Source organism: Mixophyes fleayi, chromosome 11, assembly GCF_038048845.1.
Source record: "Mixophyes fleayi isolate aMixFle1 chromosome 11, aMixFle1.hap1, whole genome shotgun sequence".
In the NCBI taxonomy this organism is placed as follows: domain Eukaryota; kingdom Metazoa; phylum Chordata; class Amphibia; order Anura; family Limnodynastidae; genus Mixophyes; species Mixophyes fleayi.
In genome coordinates this window covers 6,445,347-6,463,181 of record NC_134412.1, presented here as the reverse complement: position 1 = coordinate 6,463,181, position 17,835 = coordinate 6,445,347, and the positions used below count along the sequence as shown (strand labels likewise).

The 17,835-nt window shown below is 40.2% G+C and overlaps 1 protein-coding gene across 1 annotated transcript; it reads left to right on the top strand.

Moving 5' to 3' along the window:
• On the top strand, window positions 1-16,522 carry LOC142106950 (IgGFc-binding protein-like). The gene is made up of 14 exons (XM_075190014.1): window positions 1-75; window positions 1,287-1,337; window positions 2,492-3,718; window positions 3,890-4,197; window positions 4,527-5,040; window positions 5,118-5,695; window positions 8,247-8,742; window positions 9,032-9,609; window positions 9,973-10,504; window positions 10,937-11,355; window positions 12,981-13,482; window positions 14,723-14,898; window positions 14,979-15,263; window positions 16,107-16,522. Exons 2-14 carry the CDS (start codon window positions 1,289-1,291, stop codon window positions 16,347-16,349), a joined length of 5,907 nt encoding a protein of 1,968 aa, XP_075046115.1. The 5' UTR covers window positions 1-75; window positions 1,287-1,288; the 3' UTR covers window positions 16,350-16,522.
• The last annotated feature ends 1,313 nt before the right edge of the window (window positions 16,523-17,835 follow it).

Below are 17,835 nucleotides of genomic sequence, written 5' to 3'. Positions count from 1 at the left end.
GTCTGCTGTGTTGGGGATCTGGTTGGAGGTCTTGCAGGTGTGATTTGTGTAGTATGTGGGCACTCTCATACTAAGGTGAGTTTAGTCTGTGTTTCTATTTGATACTAACTAGAATACAACTTCTAAAGGCTACAAACATCAGAAATACACCTAATAAAGTGCAGGGTTGATATTATTCCATTATACTTGTGTAAGCACTACTACTTGTATATATGAGTGTGCTTCTTATAGAGCAGATGGGGCTTTACTTGGGGTTATTGTAGACTTGTGTCTGAGGACAAGTGATGTAGCGATCTCAAAGTGGGGGGGAGGGAAAGCAATAAGAAAAAAAAATCCCAATTTTTGTGCTGCAAAAGCTTAAATTTGTGGAAGCTATATTCTCTATTAATAATCCTTTGAAATGAATGTTTATGGCAGTTTTTATAAGTGATCTAAACCACCCTTGCTTCTACTTATTTGCAGAAACAAGTTCCTCTCTACATTAGTGAATAAATTTAGCTCACTTAAGCTGATCTTGCAGCCTTTCCCTGTAGTGAATTTATGTAAAGTGAGAACAATTTAAGTACAGGACATCTAGCATCGTAATTAATCACCTGTACTGGGGTCCGTTTAGGCAGATGCGTATTAACCTACCATTATGTCTCTGGATCATGGGAGATAAAAGGACATCTAACTACACACCAGTGCTGTATTTGGGGCAAGAGAAAATGTTTAATTGTTAGGCTTACTGTACATAAAAATGAAATAATTCTGAGCAAAGCACAATGCTGATCTTAATACCGTATATACTCGTGTATAAGCCGAGTTTTTCAGCATACTTTTGTATATACGGTAATTCTCAATATAGAAAAGTGTTGGAACAAACGCATATGGAAAAATGTCTGGTTTGTCAGAGCTGACACCAGTACCACCGGATTAGAACAGGAGGATGGTAGATTTAGGGGAAATTGAGGAAGGAGGGGGAGTTTTGTAGAAAGAGTAGTAGGTGGGTAGAATGTCTTTTCAACCAATTTGGTAGAAGTTAATATAATAGGGGAATTTAAGCATGATTGGAAAAGACCTAAGGCTATTTTTTTTTTTTTTTTTTTTTAAATGATCAAATAGTGTCTTGTCTGTTGTCACATTCTGTTTTTATACAACTGTGCACAATTATTTTAGGCTTTTGTTTAATTATATTTGGGACCAGTAGGACTAAACACACTATATGCCCATTATTCTTTCATAACACAAATCTTTGTGATCTATAAATGTTACTTTCTAATCTCAAACTGTTCCTTGTATTGCAGCAATGGATATCAAACATTATTTATGTTTCTGTGCCTTTCTGTGCCTAAGAAGTAAGTGGATCCTTATATGTACTGAAATAATCCTTCTATTTTGCTTGTTAAAATGTTTGAGAAGATCTTATTCACTGTACAATTTATAAGCAAATGTACTTTTTTTTAATTTTGTTTGATATAAGAATCCTGGTACATTGACTATTTTATGTGGTGTCGTCTTTTGAATGAATAAATTCATAGGAGAATGTTGGCTAACATTGGTTATGTTGTATGAATTTTAAATACATATGTAATATTTGCATATCAGTGCTCTTGTCATCCATTTGTACATTGTTGTGAGATGCAGGATTCAGTAATCTCTCTTCCAAGAGCAGCAGATTGCAAATGCACTATTTTTGCTTGCTTATTTTAGTGAGTGCCTGAATTTATATTCTGTTTTTAATTAAAACTGTACATTAGATCCCCTCTAAAGTCTTTAAAACCTAAAGTAAGTGACCAGCAATAACCAATCCAAATATACCTCCAAACATGATTGTCCTCACCAGCGGGACATAGTAAGTGGCTACCGTATGTTATAGTCACACCCCCAGAGGGCTGTCTGTTGCATAACCCCCACCCCCAATTGAGCCATAACATTGGAACTGTCCCAGTTGGAAGGTATGGGGTAAACGGAGGTGGCGACATGTTCCCTAGTTAAGGATGTCACTTGTTATGGTCTAAAGCCCCTTTCATAAAACTGTTTATACCTGATGAAGGCATCTTGAGAACATCTGTAAAATTGGTTATTGGATATATTTTTACTGTAAATTTACTGTAAGTCGAAGAGGGGTGTATAAAGGGGGTATGTCATACCTCCACTTCTCCTACCGCCCTCACTGTAATACTATCGCATTTCAGATATATATTTTTTTGTGGGATATGTCACATTGCCACTTCTACCACATTCATTGTAAAACTATCAAATTACATTTTTCGTACGACCACTTCTAAATTTCCACTTCAACCACTGCTGTATTTGTAGTATTTTTGTGCAATGTGACTATTAAAATACAGATGCCTATATTATTGGGTTCTTAACTGGAAACATTAAAATGTTACACCCATATATAAAAAAAAAAAAAAGGTATACATGGATATGTAGTAGGATGTAATAACAGTTGTTGACTGGTGGTCTCTGAATAACAGTATTTTAATTTTTTGTTCCTCTATAGGTCTTACTCTGTGTGAGCAGCCAGGCACAGACTTTGCTGTAGTATTTATGCAGAACTTCTTGCCCACTCTTGGAAAACCAAGTCTGCATGTCGTCCTCACCGCATTCTTTCCTGACACTCAAGCCAACATTTGGCTACCAAACGGAAACTATAGTAAGGTAGTTTCTCTAAGACCCGGCACTCCTATGACTGTTGCATTACCAAAGAAAGCTGAGATTTTGCATTCTTCCAGATGGAACGGGACTGTCCGCATCACTTCCAACAAGCCAATATCTGTGGTGGCAACAAACAGGAGGGCCTACACCCAGAGTGTAGTGGTGGTTTCTCCAGTAATGGATTGGGGAACTGAATACTACATAATGACTCCAAGCTCTGGGCCTGAAGGGACTTTCCCACAGATGGCATTAATTAACGGCCCCAATGTTAACCTTGTTCTGGTCTCGTTAAAGGCATTGGTAAAATTTGAGAACACCACCTACTTGCCTGGTGAACAGCTTGGTTTAACCCTTGGCCCTTGGGAATCTGTACAACTCCAGAGCAATCAAAGCTTGTCTGGCAGCCATCTGGTGTCGCAGGAGCCCGTAGCAGTGTTTGCCGGCCACAGTTGTGCTGAAATGCATGTATGGTGTAACCATGTTTGCTTGCATCTTCCTCCAGTAACTGCATGGGGTTCACACTTTGTGGTTCCACCAGTCCCATTTCAAAACCATACAAATAATGTCTATATTCTTGCATCTCGACACACTGCGGTGGAGGTGATATGTGGCAACAACGTGACCAATACGACTGTTACTCCTGGAACAACAGTAGCACTGGAAGCTGATGCGACCAAGTCTCTCCTCATTTCTAGCCCTGGAATAATTATGGTTTTGATGTATGCCAATGGAGGGATGTACGAGTCCTTCAGCCTGGATGGATTCTACATCCTTTCTCCAGTGGAACAAGCCTGCGTTACATACTCTATTGTTTCTGTGCCTGATTATATTAGCGGTGTATTGCTGGTTGCCCATGCAGATAGTCAGAAAGGGCTAGAGCTTAATCACAAGCCATTATCTGAGCTAGAATGGAACAGTATTGAAGGGACGGACATTGTATCTGCATTTCTGCCTCTAGATCAGGAAACTGGCTGTCGTTTCATATCTAATCCTGGGCATGATTTTGGCTTGGCCACAATTGGTATGTCGAGGTTTAATTCGTATGCGGTACCTGGCATATGCTTGGATAGAGGTAGGTGTTGCGGTTTCATATTTATATTCTAGCTGGCGTATGTTACTTTTAAAATCTCTGCAATAGAGATGTGCTTAATTTGTATATAAAAGCTGTCATGTACCATGTTACTTTAGGGCAACCTATTCATTAAACAACTTGCTGGTAATACCTGTTGTCCATTGTTTTCAGTATATCTCCTCTGTGGGTTTGAATGCCCAGATCCTTCTCTCTGCCAAGCATCCAAGGACAGATCTACTGGTGTTTCACTTGCACCCAAGACATGCATGGCCTGGGGGAGGACACACTTCAGGACCATCTATGGAACCTACAAATTTAGGTCTGGTAACTGCTCAAGTATTCTAATTGCTTCACAAGGAGATGATTTGAGTTTACTTCCATTTAGTGTGGAAAAAGAGAACAATTTTGACTTCACGATGAAGATAAAGGCATTTGGGCTAACTTTGGAGATACCAGCTGGAGAACATGGAGCTGTTTCTGTAAGTAGATAAGGGATATTGCTGCTGAAGGTCTTTATTCATTCATATACCTGGTTGAATTGCACAGTAGATGAACAAAATCTATAGCCCTATCCATTTCCTCTATAGGATTGAATTATTCTCCTTATTAAAATTACCTCGAAAGATAAAAAGCATGCTTGCTTTATGATAAATTGCTAACAAAATTTCAGCAAACTCCTAAGAATTTACCAATGCTAAAGAATGCAGTGGGATTTGGATCTTGAGGGCTTTAAAACATAAAATACTGTTGTCCATAAGATTAATCACTTAATTTTTTTCCCTTTGTTTTTGCTTTGACTTTTCTTAAGGTGGATGGGGAAGTGATGTATACCCCAATAACTCTCCAAGATGGCAGTCTCAATATAACACGTTATGGCTTGTCCACACTCTTGATGACCTCTTTTGGGCTACGTTTCATAGTCGGTGACCAAGGTTTTCTCCACCTTCAAATTTCTAGTAGATATTATGCAAGTCTCTCTGGGGTTTGTGTTGACCAGAGCCCTAAGGAAATGTTAAATTCAACTGGACCAGGCTTTGGACAACCTGCAATTGAAAATGAAGGAACTTGTAATCCCGGTGGATTGAATATTAAACCATGTGGTAATACAAGTAGTATTGCAGCCTTCCCATCTTGCCACTTGATGGTGGCGTCTGGACCTTTTCAGGATTGCCACTCACTTTTGGATCCAAAACCTTTTGTTCAAAGCTGTAAGTCTGACGTCTGTAACAATGGTGTTTCTTGCTTGGCATTGGAGGCCTACGCACTTGCATGTGGGATTGAAGGAGTAAACTTGACTGGATGGAGAAATATTAGTCAGTGTGGTAAGTTGCTGTGTTACTATACAAAGTTATCACTGGCAGTATAGATCCTTTCATAATTGCCATTCTAACTCTTGCAGGTCTACAGTGTCCTTATGCTAGTCATTATGAAAGCTGCTCGTCCTGTCCTACAACTTGTGAGGGCTCCGATTATGACCAGAACATGTGCTATGAGGCTTGTGTTTGCAATGATGGACTTCCACTTCACATGGGGAGCTGTCTTGTCCCAGAAGAGTTTGGATGCACCTGGCAGGATCTTTCCTATGCTTCAGGAGCGGAATTTCTTTCCAATGATTGCCGTTCACTGTGCCGTTGCTTTGATTCCAAGGTGGAGTGCAGTGAAACCCAAGGATGTGCTCTAGGTTATAGGTGTGAACTGGCTGTGTACTGGTGGATGTGCGAACCTCTACCATATCTCTCATGCTCTGTGTATGGAGGTACTCATTATGTGGCATTTGATCAACAAACCTACAACGTTCAGAGTTCTTGCGAATCAAAGATGATCGGTGTCTGTTCTCAGGACTCTGGGTTGGAAAATTTTGACATTTACCTGGTAAACGCCCAAGGAGAGCAAGAGACATTGTATACCAGGGCTGTTAATATTACAATTTATGGTAAAACTGTAACCTTAATCCAGGAATACAAAGGAGAAATTCAGGTTGGTGAACTATAAAACAAGGAATTTATATCCTGCTGCCCATTTTATTTTATCTTACAATATCTGGGGTTGCGAAAATGACAGCTGCTTTTATGCTGTCGTTGTTAATATCAGGATTTAGTTAGAACAGGAACCACACAATTGTGGCAACTGAATCTCAATATTCAGATGGTGGGTTGCACTAAACCTTTATTCACTGACCTTTAGCTTTAGAAAAATAAACCATGTTGCCCCTTCCACTATGTAATGCCGTGATGTCTGAGCTTGTGCAGTTGGGGGTTGTTGGGTCAGGATGACTTGATTTACTGTAAATAACATGAAGCCCCATGCCCGCCCACTTAAGGATGTGGGAGGGTGTACTGCTCATGTGGACATCCCAGAAGAGTGGGCCACTATGACTTGAATAAATGTATGACCTAGTAAATGGCACTAGATATGGTGACACACGCAATGATTCAGTCACATTTTGCAGGTCTTGGAAGCATTTAAACATTGCACATAATACCAGTGGATGTGAGCCCTTAAGGGTGTAACCTTTCTGTGTATGGAATGTGACTGTCCCAAGATCAAGTAATGGAAAATGTTGTAAGATTCAGCAAATGAGGAGCTAGAGGAACCAACTGATCACTTGTGCCACATTCCGATGAAAGTTTAGGGTTACATCTAGAAATGCATCTTTCTGTATAGCAAAACTGCCACCAATAAGCCTCTGTGCAGCCCTCTGCATTGCAACATGATTTGTCCAGGAGCAAATTGGCTCTTTTAAAATAAAAGGTTTAGTATAGGATGTCTATCGATTGAATCTTTTAATTAGAGATGGGCTGCCTCCACAGCAATCCATCACCGTTTGACAGAGGGAGAGCAGGGTGTAGTCACAGCTGATTAGAGCAGGGACAGAGAATACAATATTCTTATTCCAATTGCTGTAACAAAAATCGCTAGAGAGGATAGAGGTTTATTTTATTTTTGTAATATTTGGCACTCCCCAGTGCCTTTGGGGTGTCCCCCATAATTGTGCATAAATATTTCTGGCTGTCAAAGTCATATTTGTCAGCAGTATCTTACCAAATCATTTTTACCACTACAAGTGCTTTGCGCTCAGAATGGATTCAAAGCCGTCCACATATGATCAGAATGAGCAACCAGGTTCTGTCACCAGTCCTGATAGTGTTCCCAGTACGTCATCTGGGCAATACGATGTCAAACTACAGAGTGTTGCGAAATCAGTCCAAAAAACAAAATAAAAAAATAAATTACTGTGTTGAAGTGTTACTGATCAAAAGTTAAGTGCCGATTTAAAAAAATAAATAAAAATAAAATTGCCAACATGCCATTCTACACACGCAGTGGCAAAGAGAGAATGAGGCCTTCACCTTTGGCTATTAGTGGAAGATCCCAAAAAGTTACCGAGCCTACAATTGGTGCACAACTACTGCTACGCGTCAAAGCAGAGCTGCAAGATAACAGTAAGGCATTAGAGGATAATGTTTGCTCTGATTCACAAATGACACCAATCCCTGTGGTGAGTCCATCCAACAGTGGTATGTCTAATTGTGAGCATTCTGTTAGTGTACCCATAAAGAAGGGCCCTTTTAGCAGTTCTGCTGATGTGTACCTGAACAGCCCGAGTGTAGCCGGTGCTACACAAATCGAGGATGCCACTTTGGAAATAGAAGAGGATGAGGGGGAGATTTATGGAGGTGACGAGGGCGCTAATGAGGATGATTATGATGCAGACAGATACCAAATTGCGTTTCTCAATTTCTATTTATATTCTAGATTATAGAACGGCTGAATAGTTTTCTATTTTACTCCTAGTGGAGAGGGGATCTGATGCAGACAGATACCAAACTGCCTTTGTCCATTTCTTTGTATATTCAAATTTCTAGTTTTACAGTCTATGCAGGCTGCTTTTTTTTATATTCAACTACAAGTGTAGGGTATAATATACACCCAAAGACGATGGCTACATTGGCAATAATCAAAGATGGAGGAGGTAGACAACCAGGTTTGACTGTATAATTTGCAGACAAGTGTTCGCATTAAGGACGGCCTACCAGGGATTAAACTTTTTTTTTCATAATTTATTAGCTTTAGAATTACCTCACTTGTCTAAGACTGGTGGAGCACTAAATTAGGTTATTTTAGACCAAAAAAAATTATATGTGTTTTTTTTTTCAAAAATAGCAAACCAAAACACGCAAGGGCGATTTTTACAAAACCAAAACATGAAGGTAATCCAGATCCAAAACCAAAACACAGGGGTCAGTGACCATCTCTACTTTTCATGCAAGATTGCAGGTCAATCTGGCTAATGCTACTCTTGTAAGTTTGTGATGGTAGCTGTTTTGGCTTTCTGGTCCTTCCTTTTTGGTGGAGACCACAGTCTGGTTTTGGCTTTTGTGTTAATCTGTAAACCATTCTCATCAACATAATTAAGTAAGCCATACGTGTTTGTTTTTTTTGTTTTTTTTTAATAAATATATATTTGGAAAACTTATACTTATGTGTTTGATACAGATGAACACTAATCCTCTTTATAATTCTGTAGGTGGATGGGATCTTGGTACAAACTCCTTATATAATGGAAAACCAACTACAGATCTACAGAGATGGTCTGGATTTAATAATCTTGAAATCCGAGCTGGGGCTGGTGGTTATGTTCAACAGTTTTGGACATCTTGATGTCAGAATTCCGTTCTCCTACTTGGGTGCAGTCTGTGGCTTGTGTGTCTCCTTAACCAACCCTGTGTCATCGGAGTCTTCATGTAACAACTATTGCCAAGGGAACTGCTCCCGCTGTGCCTTGGAGCAAGATCTATACTATGGGTCACAGAATCTATGTGGAATTCTGAATGATTCCTTAGGACCCTTCAGAGACTGCCACCAGAAGGTTAATCATGGCCCATATTTCCAGGCTTGTCTTGCTGACATGTGCCACCACAATGGGAGTCAGAGTATCTTGTGTCGGAGTCTGTCCAGTTACACTGCTGCATGCCAGGATGCTACAGCTGTTCTCCATTCCTGGAGAAATGAAGGGTTTTGTGGTGAGTACTTAATGATTTCAGACTCTGGACATAGCATAGTAGCTTTTGACATTGAGCTAAAGGTTGCAAGCAAAATGCCTACATTAAGGAATGGCACAAGAGGTTTCAGCAAGTGGCACCAAAGGTGCTTTGTATGGGTTTGTTCTTAAAATTAACTAAATTGGGAACGACCCAAATCTACTGGAATGTAGTTTGTAACCATAAATATCCTTGTATGGAAGTTGTGATATAGACTTGCAACTACCCCTTTCCCTCTAACTTTTTTTTTTTTTTTTTTTCCTTTTACTAGATTACGAATGTACACCCAACTCTCATTATATACTATGTGGTCCAAGTTGCCCTCCTACTTGCAGTGTTACGTTACCCTCTCTGTGTGTACAGCCTTGTCGTGAAGGCTGTTATTGTGACCCAGGCTACATTATGAGCAGTGACAGATGTGTACTTCCAGAGGAGTGTGGGTGCTATTCAGAGGGTCGATACTTGATGCAAGAGGAAACCTTCTATGATGATCAGTGCCAGAATCTGTGTTCTTGCTCGGATGGTAAATTGGTCTGCAACGCTCACTCTTGTCTTCCTGAAGAGGAGTGTCTGGTCTTACAAGGAGTAAGAGGCTGCTTTACTCCACCTATATCCACATGTTGGGTGTCTACACTATACTATCGTACATTTGATGGTGCCACCTTCAATACAAATAGCAATTGTTTTCATGTATTGACAAGGGTATGTACAGCCACTAACCTAACTGACTTTGAGGTTCATTTAAGAAAAGCACCTCTTGCCAATGGTAACCAATCAGAAATTGAAGATGTGGTCCTCATAGTTTATGGTCATACAATAATCGTATCCAGGGAAGCTGAAGCCATGCAGGTAAGATCATTTCCTCTAATACTTGACTATCACTCATTAAGGAAAGCTATACCCACATAATAGTGGGATTTTCTTTGTTTATTAGAAGGACAATAATGGAAGCTCACTCTGATTACTTGGTTGGTTGTACCATCCTTGGTTCTTAAAATAGTTACACCTATTGAGCATGATGGGGTCTTGTCAAACACTTGTTTGGCATTGCTAATAGTCCATAGGTTGGAGTATTCGTTCTGGTAATTACAGTACATTTTAAAGGGTGTCTTTTGGCTTTCACCTTGGTGCTAAAAAATACGGTCTGTCTCAAAGTAAATGTTTAGAAGTTTAAAATGAATTTTTTTCAAGTGACTGTTTGTTTTCCCCCAGGTTGATGGTGAAACCAATAACTTTCCCGTTAATGTAGATGGCAAGGTCTTGGCTTCCAAAAACGACTCTGTAATCATAGAAACTGACTTTGGTCTTGTATTGAGATTTGACCCTTTGATGCTCTTGCTCAGTATACACAATATGAGCTATGCTGGAAATGTTTGTGGCCTTTGTGGCAATGCTTACGGAAACATCAGTGATGGGTACACAAATCTGGGTACAGATGACTATTTCTCCAAATGGCTATCTTTTCCACCATATGAGACTTGTGGTGACAACATGGAGATCTTCCATAGTGTATTCTCTCAGTTTAATGGGAGTAAGTACTGTGAACTGATCCAAGAAGCAGAAGGACCTTTTCGGGACTGCCACGCTCTCCTTGCTCCACAACACTTTTATAACCTCTGTTTGACTAGTATGAATGCTGAAGATGCCAGTCGACAGTCAATCTGTGATGGTATTCAGACTTATTCCAGCGAATGCCAAGGAATTGGAGTAACAGTCTACTCATGGAAGAATGAGACAATCTGCAGTGAGTTGCTGCAATAGTAGATATTTTCTAAATATTCTGTAATTTCTGAAACCCTTAATGTTGCATTGTAATTGGCCAGGGATATAAGAACATGTAGGGGTTCTCTCCCTCTCCCCCCAAATACCCCATGGTCAAAGTGGTTGAGGCCAATATTAAACTTCAATTATAATGTAAAGTAACTTTAGAATTCCTTTTAAAATGACTTTCTTGCCTCTTGCAGTATCCTGGCTTTTTCTTCATGTACTAGTAGTAGACATAGTATAGCCACAAATAAAATACAAAATCTGCTGCAGCTGAGGTAATGCAACAGCCAGGATCCTGCATAAGCAGACAGTTCTACTGTTGTGTGGTCTCTACATGAGAACAATGTTTGATCATTTTTCTGTCACTCTTCCTTCTCCCTTCATCCTGCACCATACGTGAAATCAACAGTATCTCCAACTATGTCACCACCGTCTTCCACACAATCTACTTCAGCATTCAACATACCAAATGCATCTACTCTATTTCCCAGCAACTACACCATTCCTTTAGCTGTCTCTAGACCAACCACAGATGCAGGATGCCTGGTTAATCCCACCAAACCAGAATGTCAACCTTCAAATACAACCAGCTGCAGTTTTCAGATTGAAGATTTTGTCCAGTTATGTGATAGGATGAAGCTTCAACTGCTTACCGGAGAGTGTAGCTTGGTGTTGGCAAAGCCATGCAAGAATCACAGTACACAAGCTTTCTTTTCAATTGCATTAAATTATGCAACCCAAGGTAATGAGTGTGCAGCAGACTTCACAATGGAGATCCATGGGAAGCAGTTTGTTATACAGAGGAGTGGTGAAGAGAACAGTGTTTGGGTAAGTAGAGATGTTTTGATGGAATTTGAAATCTGATATGTTTAACCTGCCATTCCACAACGATTACAATTCTTCAAGGGTATTTATGTAACTTGGTGTTCAAAGTGCTATAGCCCATGGAAGCAAACTACTTTCTAATGCTTTAGTACAGTGTATAATGGCAAAAAAATCAGTTTCTCTGGGTGCCAAGTTATCTCTCTCCTACCCTGTATTCTTGTTTAGGGTCAAATTCAGATATCAAGGTATGGGCTTAGAATTATTCAGTTTGCAATGGCATTGGTAAGATCTGAAGAGCTCCCATGTGCCACATCCATATAATCCCTTTATCTCCACCCAGAGCTCTCCTGTCATATGTAATTGATCAGGTTTAGAAATATGATGGAGCAGGCACTACCTCCTTGCTCATAGCCTGCTCAGGGATTGCATATACACTTCCCAGGATGGGCACAACTGAAACTCTTCATGGCTTTACCTGGGCAGAAGTTCAATGTGTACACCTTCTGCCTTTCTGCAGACTTGGCACATCGGGATTTCTACACAATACTTTCTACAGAAGTCTGTTTACAATATTTCTTTCTTCTCTAGAAGGCTAAAAGTTTTCAAACCATTGAGATCAAACTTGTTACACTGTAACCACTTGTGTATATGGTTCTGTGGTCATGCTTAGTCAAGTCATGTCTTTTTGAAGTAGAACCCATAAACTGTAAGTAAAATGCAAGTGATAAGTGTGTGTGTTACATGCATTTGAGTCTGATATCTGCTCCTCATCAGCTGGAGCATACAGGAGAAGCAGTAGACATGGGGTCCTGAGTTAAGTAACCTTTTACTAAGTTGACATTCTGTCTTCTCAACTGGAAGTACAGAGGAGCAATCCAATGTTGCTAGTAATGTGTATTGAGTCCATTGGGTATTTAAATAAATTCTGCAGTTGTCTGTCCCACTAGTGTTGGTCCTGACCAATCCTAGTGAAAAAATAAAGCCTGAGAAAATTGATACTTGCCTTAATGTGGTAACTTACCTACTCTTGTGGGGAGGGGGTTTGGATCTGTTCTACCCTGTCCCTTGTCCTTGAAGACATACAGTTCTGCTTGCTATCTGGTGGCTGTTACATTTTCTGCTTCTCTGTATTTTGACTTGGTCAGTAAGGGGGATGTATCTGCAGGGTTGTGTCTTAAATCCTGTCTTCACTATAAACTTTCATGAATGCTAATGTATCTTGTGTGGAGAGTTTGGGCAAGACTTCTTGTGAAGGAAGTAATGTTTTCTCATAAACCAGTGAGCATGTGTGGTAAGTGTAGTTAATGTTTGGTTATGGGTAGAATTATAAGTCTACAGACTTCTTGTTTTAAGTCTTCAAGTGGATAACCAATAGGCCCACCTTGACTGACATATTCAAAACATTTGTTAAAGGGAAACTTGTTTCTGGTACAATGCTAAAGAACTTAATGTACATTATTTTGCAAACAGTTTAGTGTTTTGTTTTGTTTTTTCCCCAATGCCAATTTCCCTCTAAAATTGTTTTAAATCTCACCAGAAAAATCATCAATTAAAGTGTCCCTTTTTCTATATTTCAAATGGATATAAATGTCTAATACAAAGTTTTATAAACTTGCTGTCTCCCTTAGGTCAATGGGTTCCTGATGGCTCTACCTGCCTACCTGATTCCTCACGCACTCAGTCTGAGGTTTAATGGATCTCTGTTAATCCTAGAGTCCGACTTTGGTCTGGTTATAGAGTATGATCCAGATGGGCTTCTGGTAATTTTACTTCCTGCTGCTTACCAAGACAACATATGTGGGTTGTGTACACTCTCAAATGTTAGTATTGCGGATTTGGAGACTTCAGCTAACCTGTACCATGGACCATTCCAATGCGTTGAAAAGGTGCCTGAGAAGTTGGGCTGTAACATAAGTGGAAATGCTAATGGCTGCAGCTTGTTCTTGGGTGAAGAGAGCCCATTTAAGAATTGCCAAAATATCATCAACCCTGACAGTTACTACAACTCATGCCAGAGTCATTTGTGTGCGAATGATACCTCTATAATTTGTCAAGACCTTCAGGATTATGTGTCTTTGTGCCAATCCCAAAGTATCCTCATCGAGCCTTGGAGAAACGAAAGCTTCTGCCGTAAGTTTATAGAATATAGGCTTAATGGGCTCTTAAACAATGCTGCAGGTGCCACAAGTCTACATTGATTTATGTAACTGAATGGACTTGTCAGTGAAGGCAATTTAGTTGCTAAATGTACTGCTTTCCTTCCTAATCCCCACTTCTAAAGATGAACCCTTAATTATACACAGTTTACAGACCAGTTCCTGCTGGCTGTATTCATTATCAAACTGTTTCAAATTTTACTTAATGACTGAGATTGCAATGCCTTCCCCAGGGTTTGTTGGTGGAGTTATGCACCATCCTACATTACCATGAATTTCCAATGCTGTTTATAGCTATAGCCAACCTATATGTATAGGTGTAACCATCCTCGTTTCATATGGAGTACAGGCATGTTCACTTAATTTCTTATGGTCCTGAGTGTGGGGTATTGGCTGGTGACTCAATCAGAACATATTAGTGCCTGTAAGTTGCCCAAAGTGAGTACAGAAAGATCTGAAGACTAATGTAAATGATGGATGTTATCTTGGTATGTAGATCTGCTGCTCAGCATGGTGTCTTGCTTGTACATAACGTTACAAATACAGGGTTCATGGGCATTAACATATACAAACTATAATGTATTCAGGTTGGAATGTTTCCTGACATCTTGTGTGGGCCAGTTGGCCAAAGTAGGGCAAGTAAAGGAAGAATTAGTGTGGGGTACAAAGTGAGACTATTCTCTCTACTAATTAAATAACTAGACACTTGGGGCAGTCTTACCATGGACTTAAAGCTGGTTTTTAAGGTTCTTTGCTTCACCATATATATTGTGGATACTGTTGATGTCAACCCTACAGGCTCCACCATGCTTTTGCATAGGTGAGCCTATTTACCGCTGAAACGCCTGTTTTTGCATGATAATCACCTATCCTCAATGACGGTGTCAAATTATTTTGGCACAAACCTGTTTTAAAATTGGGGCCATTTATCTCTACTAAACTTCATGTTTTCTTGTTGGCTAAAAGTTTCAGTTCTTTCCAGACTAGTGCAATGATGTTTTAAGCAGCTCTTCTAACCTTAGACCAGTATAGCTGAGCTGCCCTGGCAATAAAATAGTGGTGAAAGGCCAATTTTGTAATGTAATTGGCATTATAAACCTCAATCCAACATCTACATACGTTAGAATGAAGAACCACTAATGCTAGAAGCTTTATATAGCAAATAATGGTTCATCATGTGACTTTTTTTTTCTTTTTTTTTTTTTATTCTCTAGCATTTCCTTGCCCCCGAGGAGAGTATGAACTTTGTACACAACCCTGTAGCAATTGCACAGAAGGCAGATGTTCCGGTATTTGCTCAGAAGGCTGTAGATGTGTGGAGGGATTTCTTTGGAATGGAGTGACTTGTGTCCCTGAAGAAACATGCACCGTGGTGGAAAACAATAGCTCTGTATGTTTAAACTTCTATTACTTTACTTGCTCTATGGCTTGAGTGGTCTTTGTGTAAAGTAATACTGTTTTTATCTTCAGATGCAGACAACCCTTGACCCGATCAGAGCAAAATATCTCAGCTGTGACCCCAGTGACCAACCCCAATCAGAGTGCCTGCTCTGCACTGTGAAGGATCAGAACATCACTACTTTTGGTGGTAATTGTAGTCATACTGTGAGTGGCGCGTATGACCTATTGAAGTGCGACGACTCTACTCCACAGTGGCTGAGAATTGTTCTGCTCATAGACTCTCCTCTACCGGTCAGACTCTACATATTCTTTGAACAAAGCTTCATCACCATTAATTCTGTCCTTGATGTTTGGGTGAGTATAGAAACAAAACATTCTACTTTAAGCCTACATGAAAGAAAATGTTGGAAAGATGGACAAGATTTGTGTTAAATCTGCTTTCTTATGCTGTCTATCCAAAGCTCCTGCATGGTAACCATATGTATATTGAATGTCTCCTAACTCCAAGCGTACTTTTTTTTTTTTTTTTTTGTATCTATGCAGAGAAACAAAATGAAGACTAGGTAGATTTGTCCATCGATGTGGTCATCCAATGGATTTTAATGAGGCATCTAGTTCAGTGACCTGTTGCATAACTAAAAGTTGGGCGTCATCTTTTATGTGGAAGCAATTCCACAGCGCAGTACAGAAAATACTTATGACTCCTTCCCTGCCCCATTGGAGCTTGGTCTAAATTCCCTACCAGACTAGGGTTTTGTCACCAGCTAACTAACCTACCTTTTCTTTTGTGGGAGGAAACCAGAGCACTCGGAGGAAACCCACGTAAACACAGGGAGAACATAAAAACTCAACACGGATAAGGCCCATGTTAGACCTGCAGCTCATGACCCCAATGCTATGAGGAAAATTGCTAACCACTGAGCCACCATGCTGCCCAATGTCATGATTACCTAATGAACGTCCATCTCAAGCTGTTGGACTGAACCAATATTTATTTCAGTTTATGTAGATGATGGTCTCATTTTTCCCTATAAACTTAAGAAAAATTGCCTCAGTCTGTGGCATCCATCTTGCATTTATTGCCATTTTGTCACATTTGACACTGACCTGCCATACGCGGCTCCTTTTTATGGTTCCTTTTGTATCTTATGGAAAAAAAAAATAATATAATTATTTTTCTTTACCCCTCTTCAACAGGTAAATGGTAATATGGTGACTCTACCTCTGGCCGTGGCTCCAGACCTGTTCCTTTCCAGATGGATGGATATTGTGTCCATTGGCCAGCCCGGGAAGATCGACATTTCATTCAGCTCATCAGGAGAATTTATCGTTGAGGTTGCCGAGTCTTTCTCTACTCAATACAGCGGAGCGTGTGCTTCTGGGAACAGTTCTGTCTGCTCCATGGACCAGTGGAGAGCAGATGACTTGTACTATTGGTAGTTGGGTCATTGATCACTGTTATAGTGTTGTCTGTTTATGCTAAGGTACTTTTTCATCTAATGACCCTTCTGAGAATACATGTTCACTATTGTACAACGGCTTTTTTTTAATCTTTGCAACTGAATGTTTGTACAACAGCATTGTATATCAATCATGATCTCCAAACTAATAAAAAATAATCTTTATACAAAATGTTGTGTTCATATTTAAACATACAGGATAAGTGAAGTACAAAGTTGACTCCATAATTCCCCTCTACAAATTGTATGACCAGGTATCTGCAGCCTTTGATGCTGCAATAAGTAGAGGTAGGGATATTGATCATGTAGCACTTGCTTTCAGTTGAATGGCTTGCAGAGTTTATCAAAAGGTGGAGAATTGTGTATAGTAACAAACAGCTCTGCATCAGCTAGCAGCCAAATGGATACACGTCGTATAATCTTCACTGTCAACCAGGCCCGATTTACTAAAAGGCAACCTAGGCACTTTTCTAGGGCCCAGGGGGGCCAGCGGGTGGTGGGGGCACCAGCAAAGAAAACAAATATTGTGTCCGAGGGAGAAAAAAAATCACATGATTGCAGCGGCTCCCAGCAGCCTTCTCTCCTCCTTCCTGCTCAGTTGCGTTTCACTGAATGTCGGGCATGATGACCTCATGCCCGACGGCATATTCTCAAGACCCAGAGGAGCAGAGCGCGTGATGGGGGGAAAAAGAAACGGAATGAGAAAACAGAATAAAGCAATAGAAAGACAAGTAAACTAAGAGGCACAATGGCTTTGAAAAAGGGTTCACAAATTGTTCCCAAAAAAATTGAGAAGGGGCACAGTTGATGATGAAGGGACAAAAGTGACATGTTAGCAGCAACCCCTAATGTACCTAGTAGCAACCTAAGTACACCTTAACAATACATGCTACATCCCTAATGATATGGCCCAACCTCCTTTGACGGGTCACTGCTACACGATGGTACATGGCTTTCCTTCTCGACTATAGGGGTATATGGTATGCTAAGGGGAAAAAAATGCTGCTATGGATTGTTTCAGGGAGGATCGCTCCCAACCAGTATCTAGCCTAGGGCCCCATAAGGTCTAAATCCAGCTCTGCTGTCAACACCTTCATCAGCCGCCACATTATTAGTATGCAGTCCAGCATCCAATTTTCAAACGCAATCTCACTAATGCCCATGATTCCCAAATAACATCCTTGCGTGTTACAGCTGCTGGGGGTGACCAAAAAGAGTAATATAGCTTTAAACTATTGTCTGTGAAATAAGTGTTTGAAAGAGTGTGACAGTCAGCATCCTGTTGCACAGTGGATCACTAAAGCCATGAGTGCTATGTTCCCATTGGATGGGTGTCCAATTTTCACTACCAAAGCGTCAGGTTTAGCAGATTGGGTAAAATCCTTTTGTCGAGGATATCCAATTCCGTTTCTCACAAGCGGTAACTGCCCAGCCGTACCTGGAGGTTAAACTAAAAGTAACTTGGT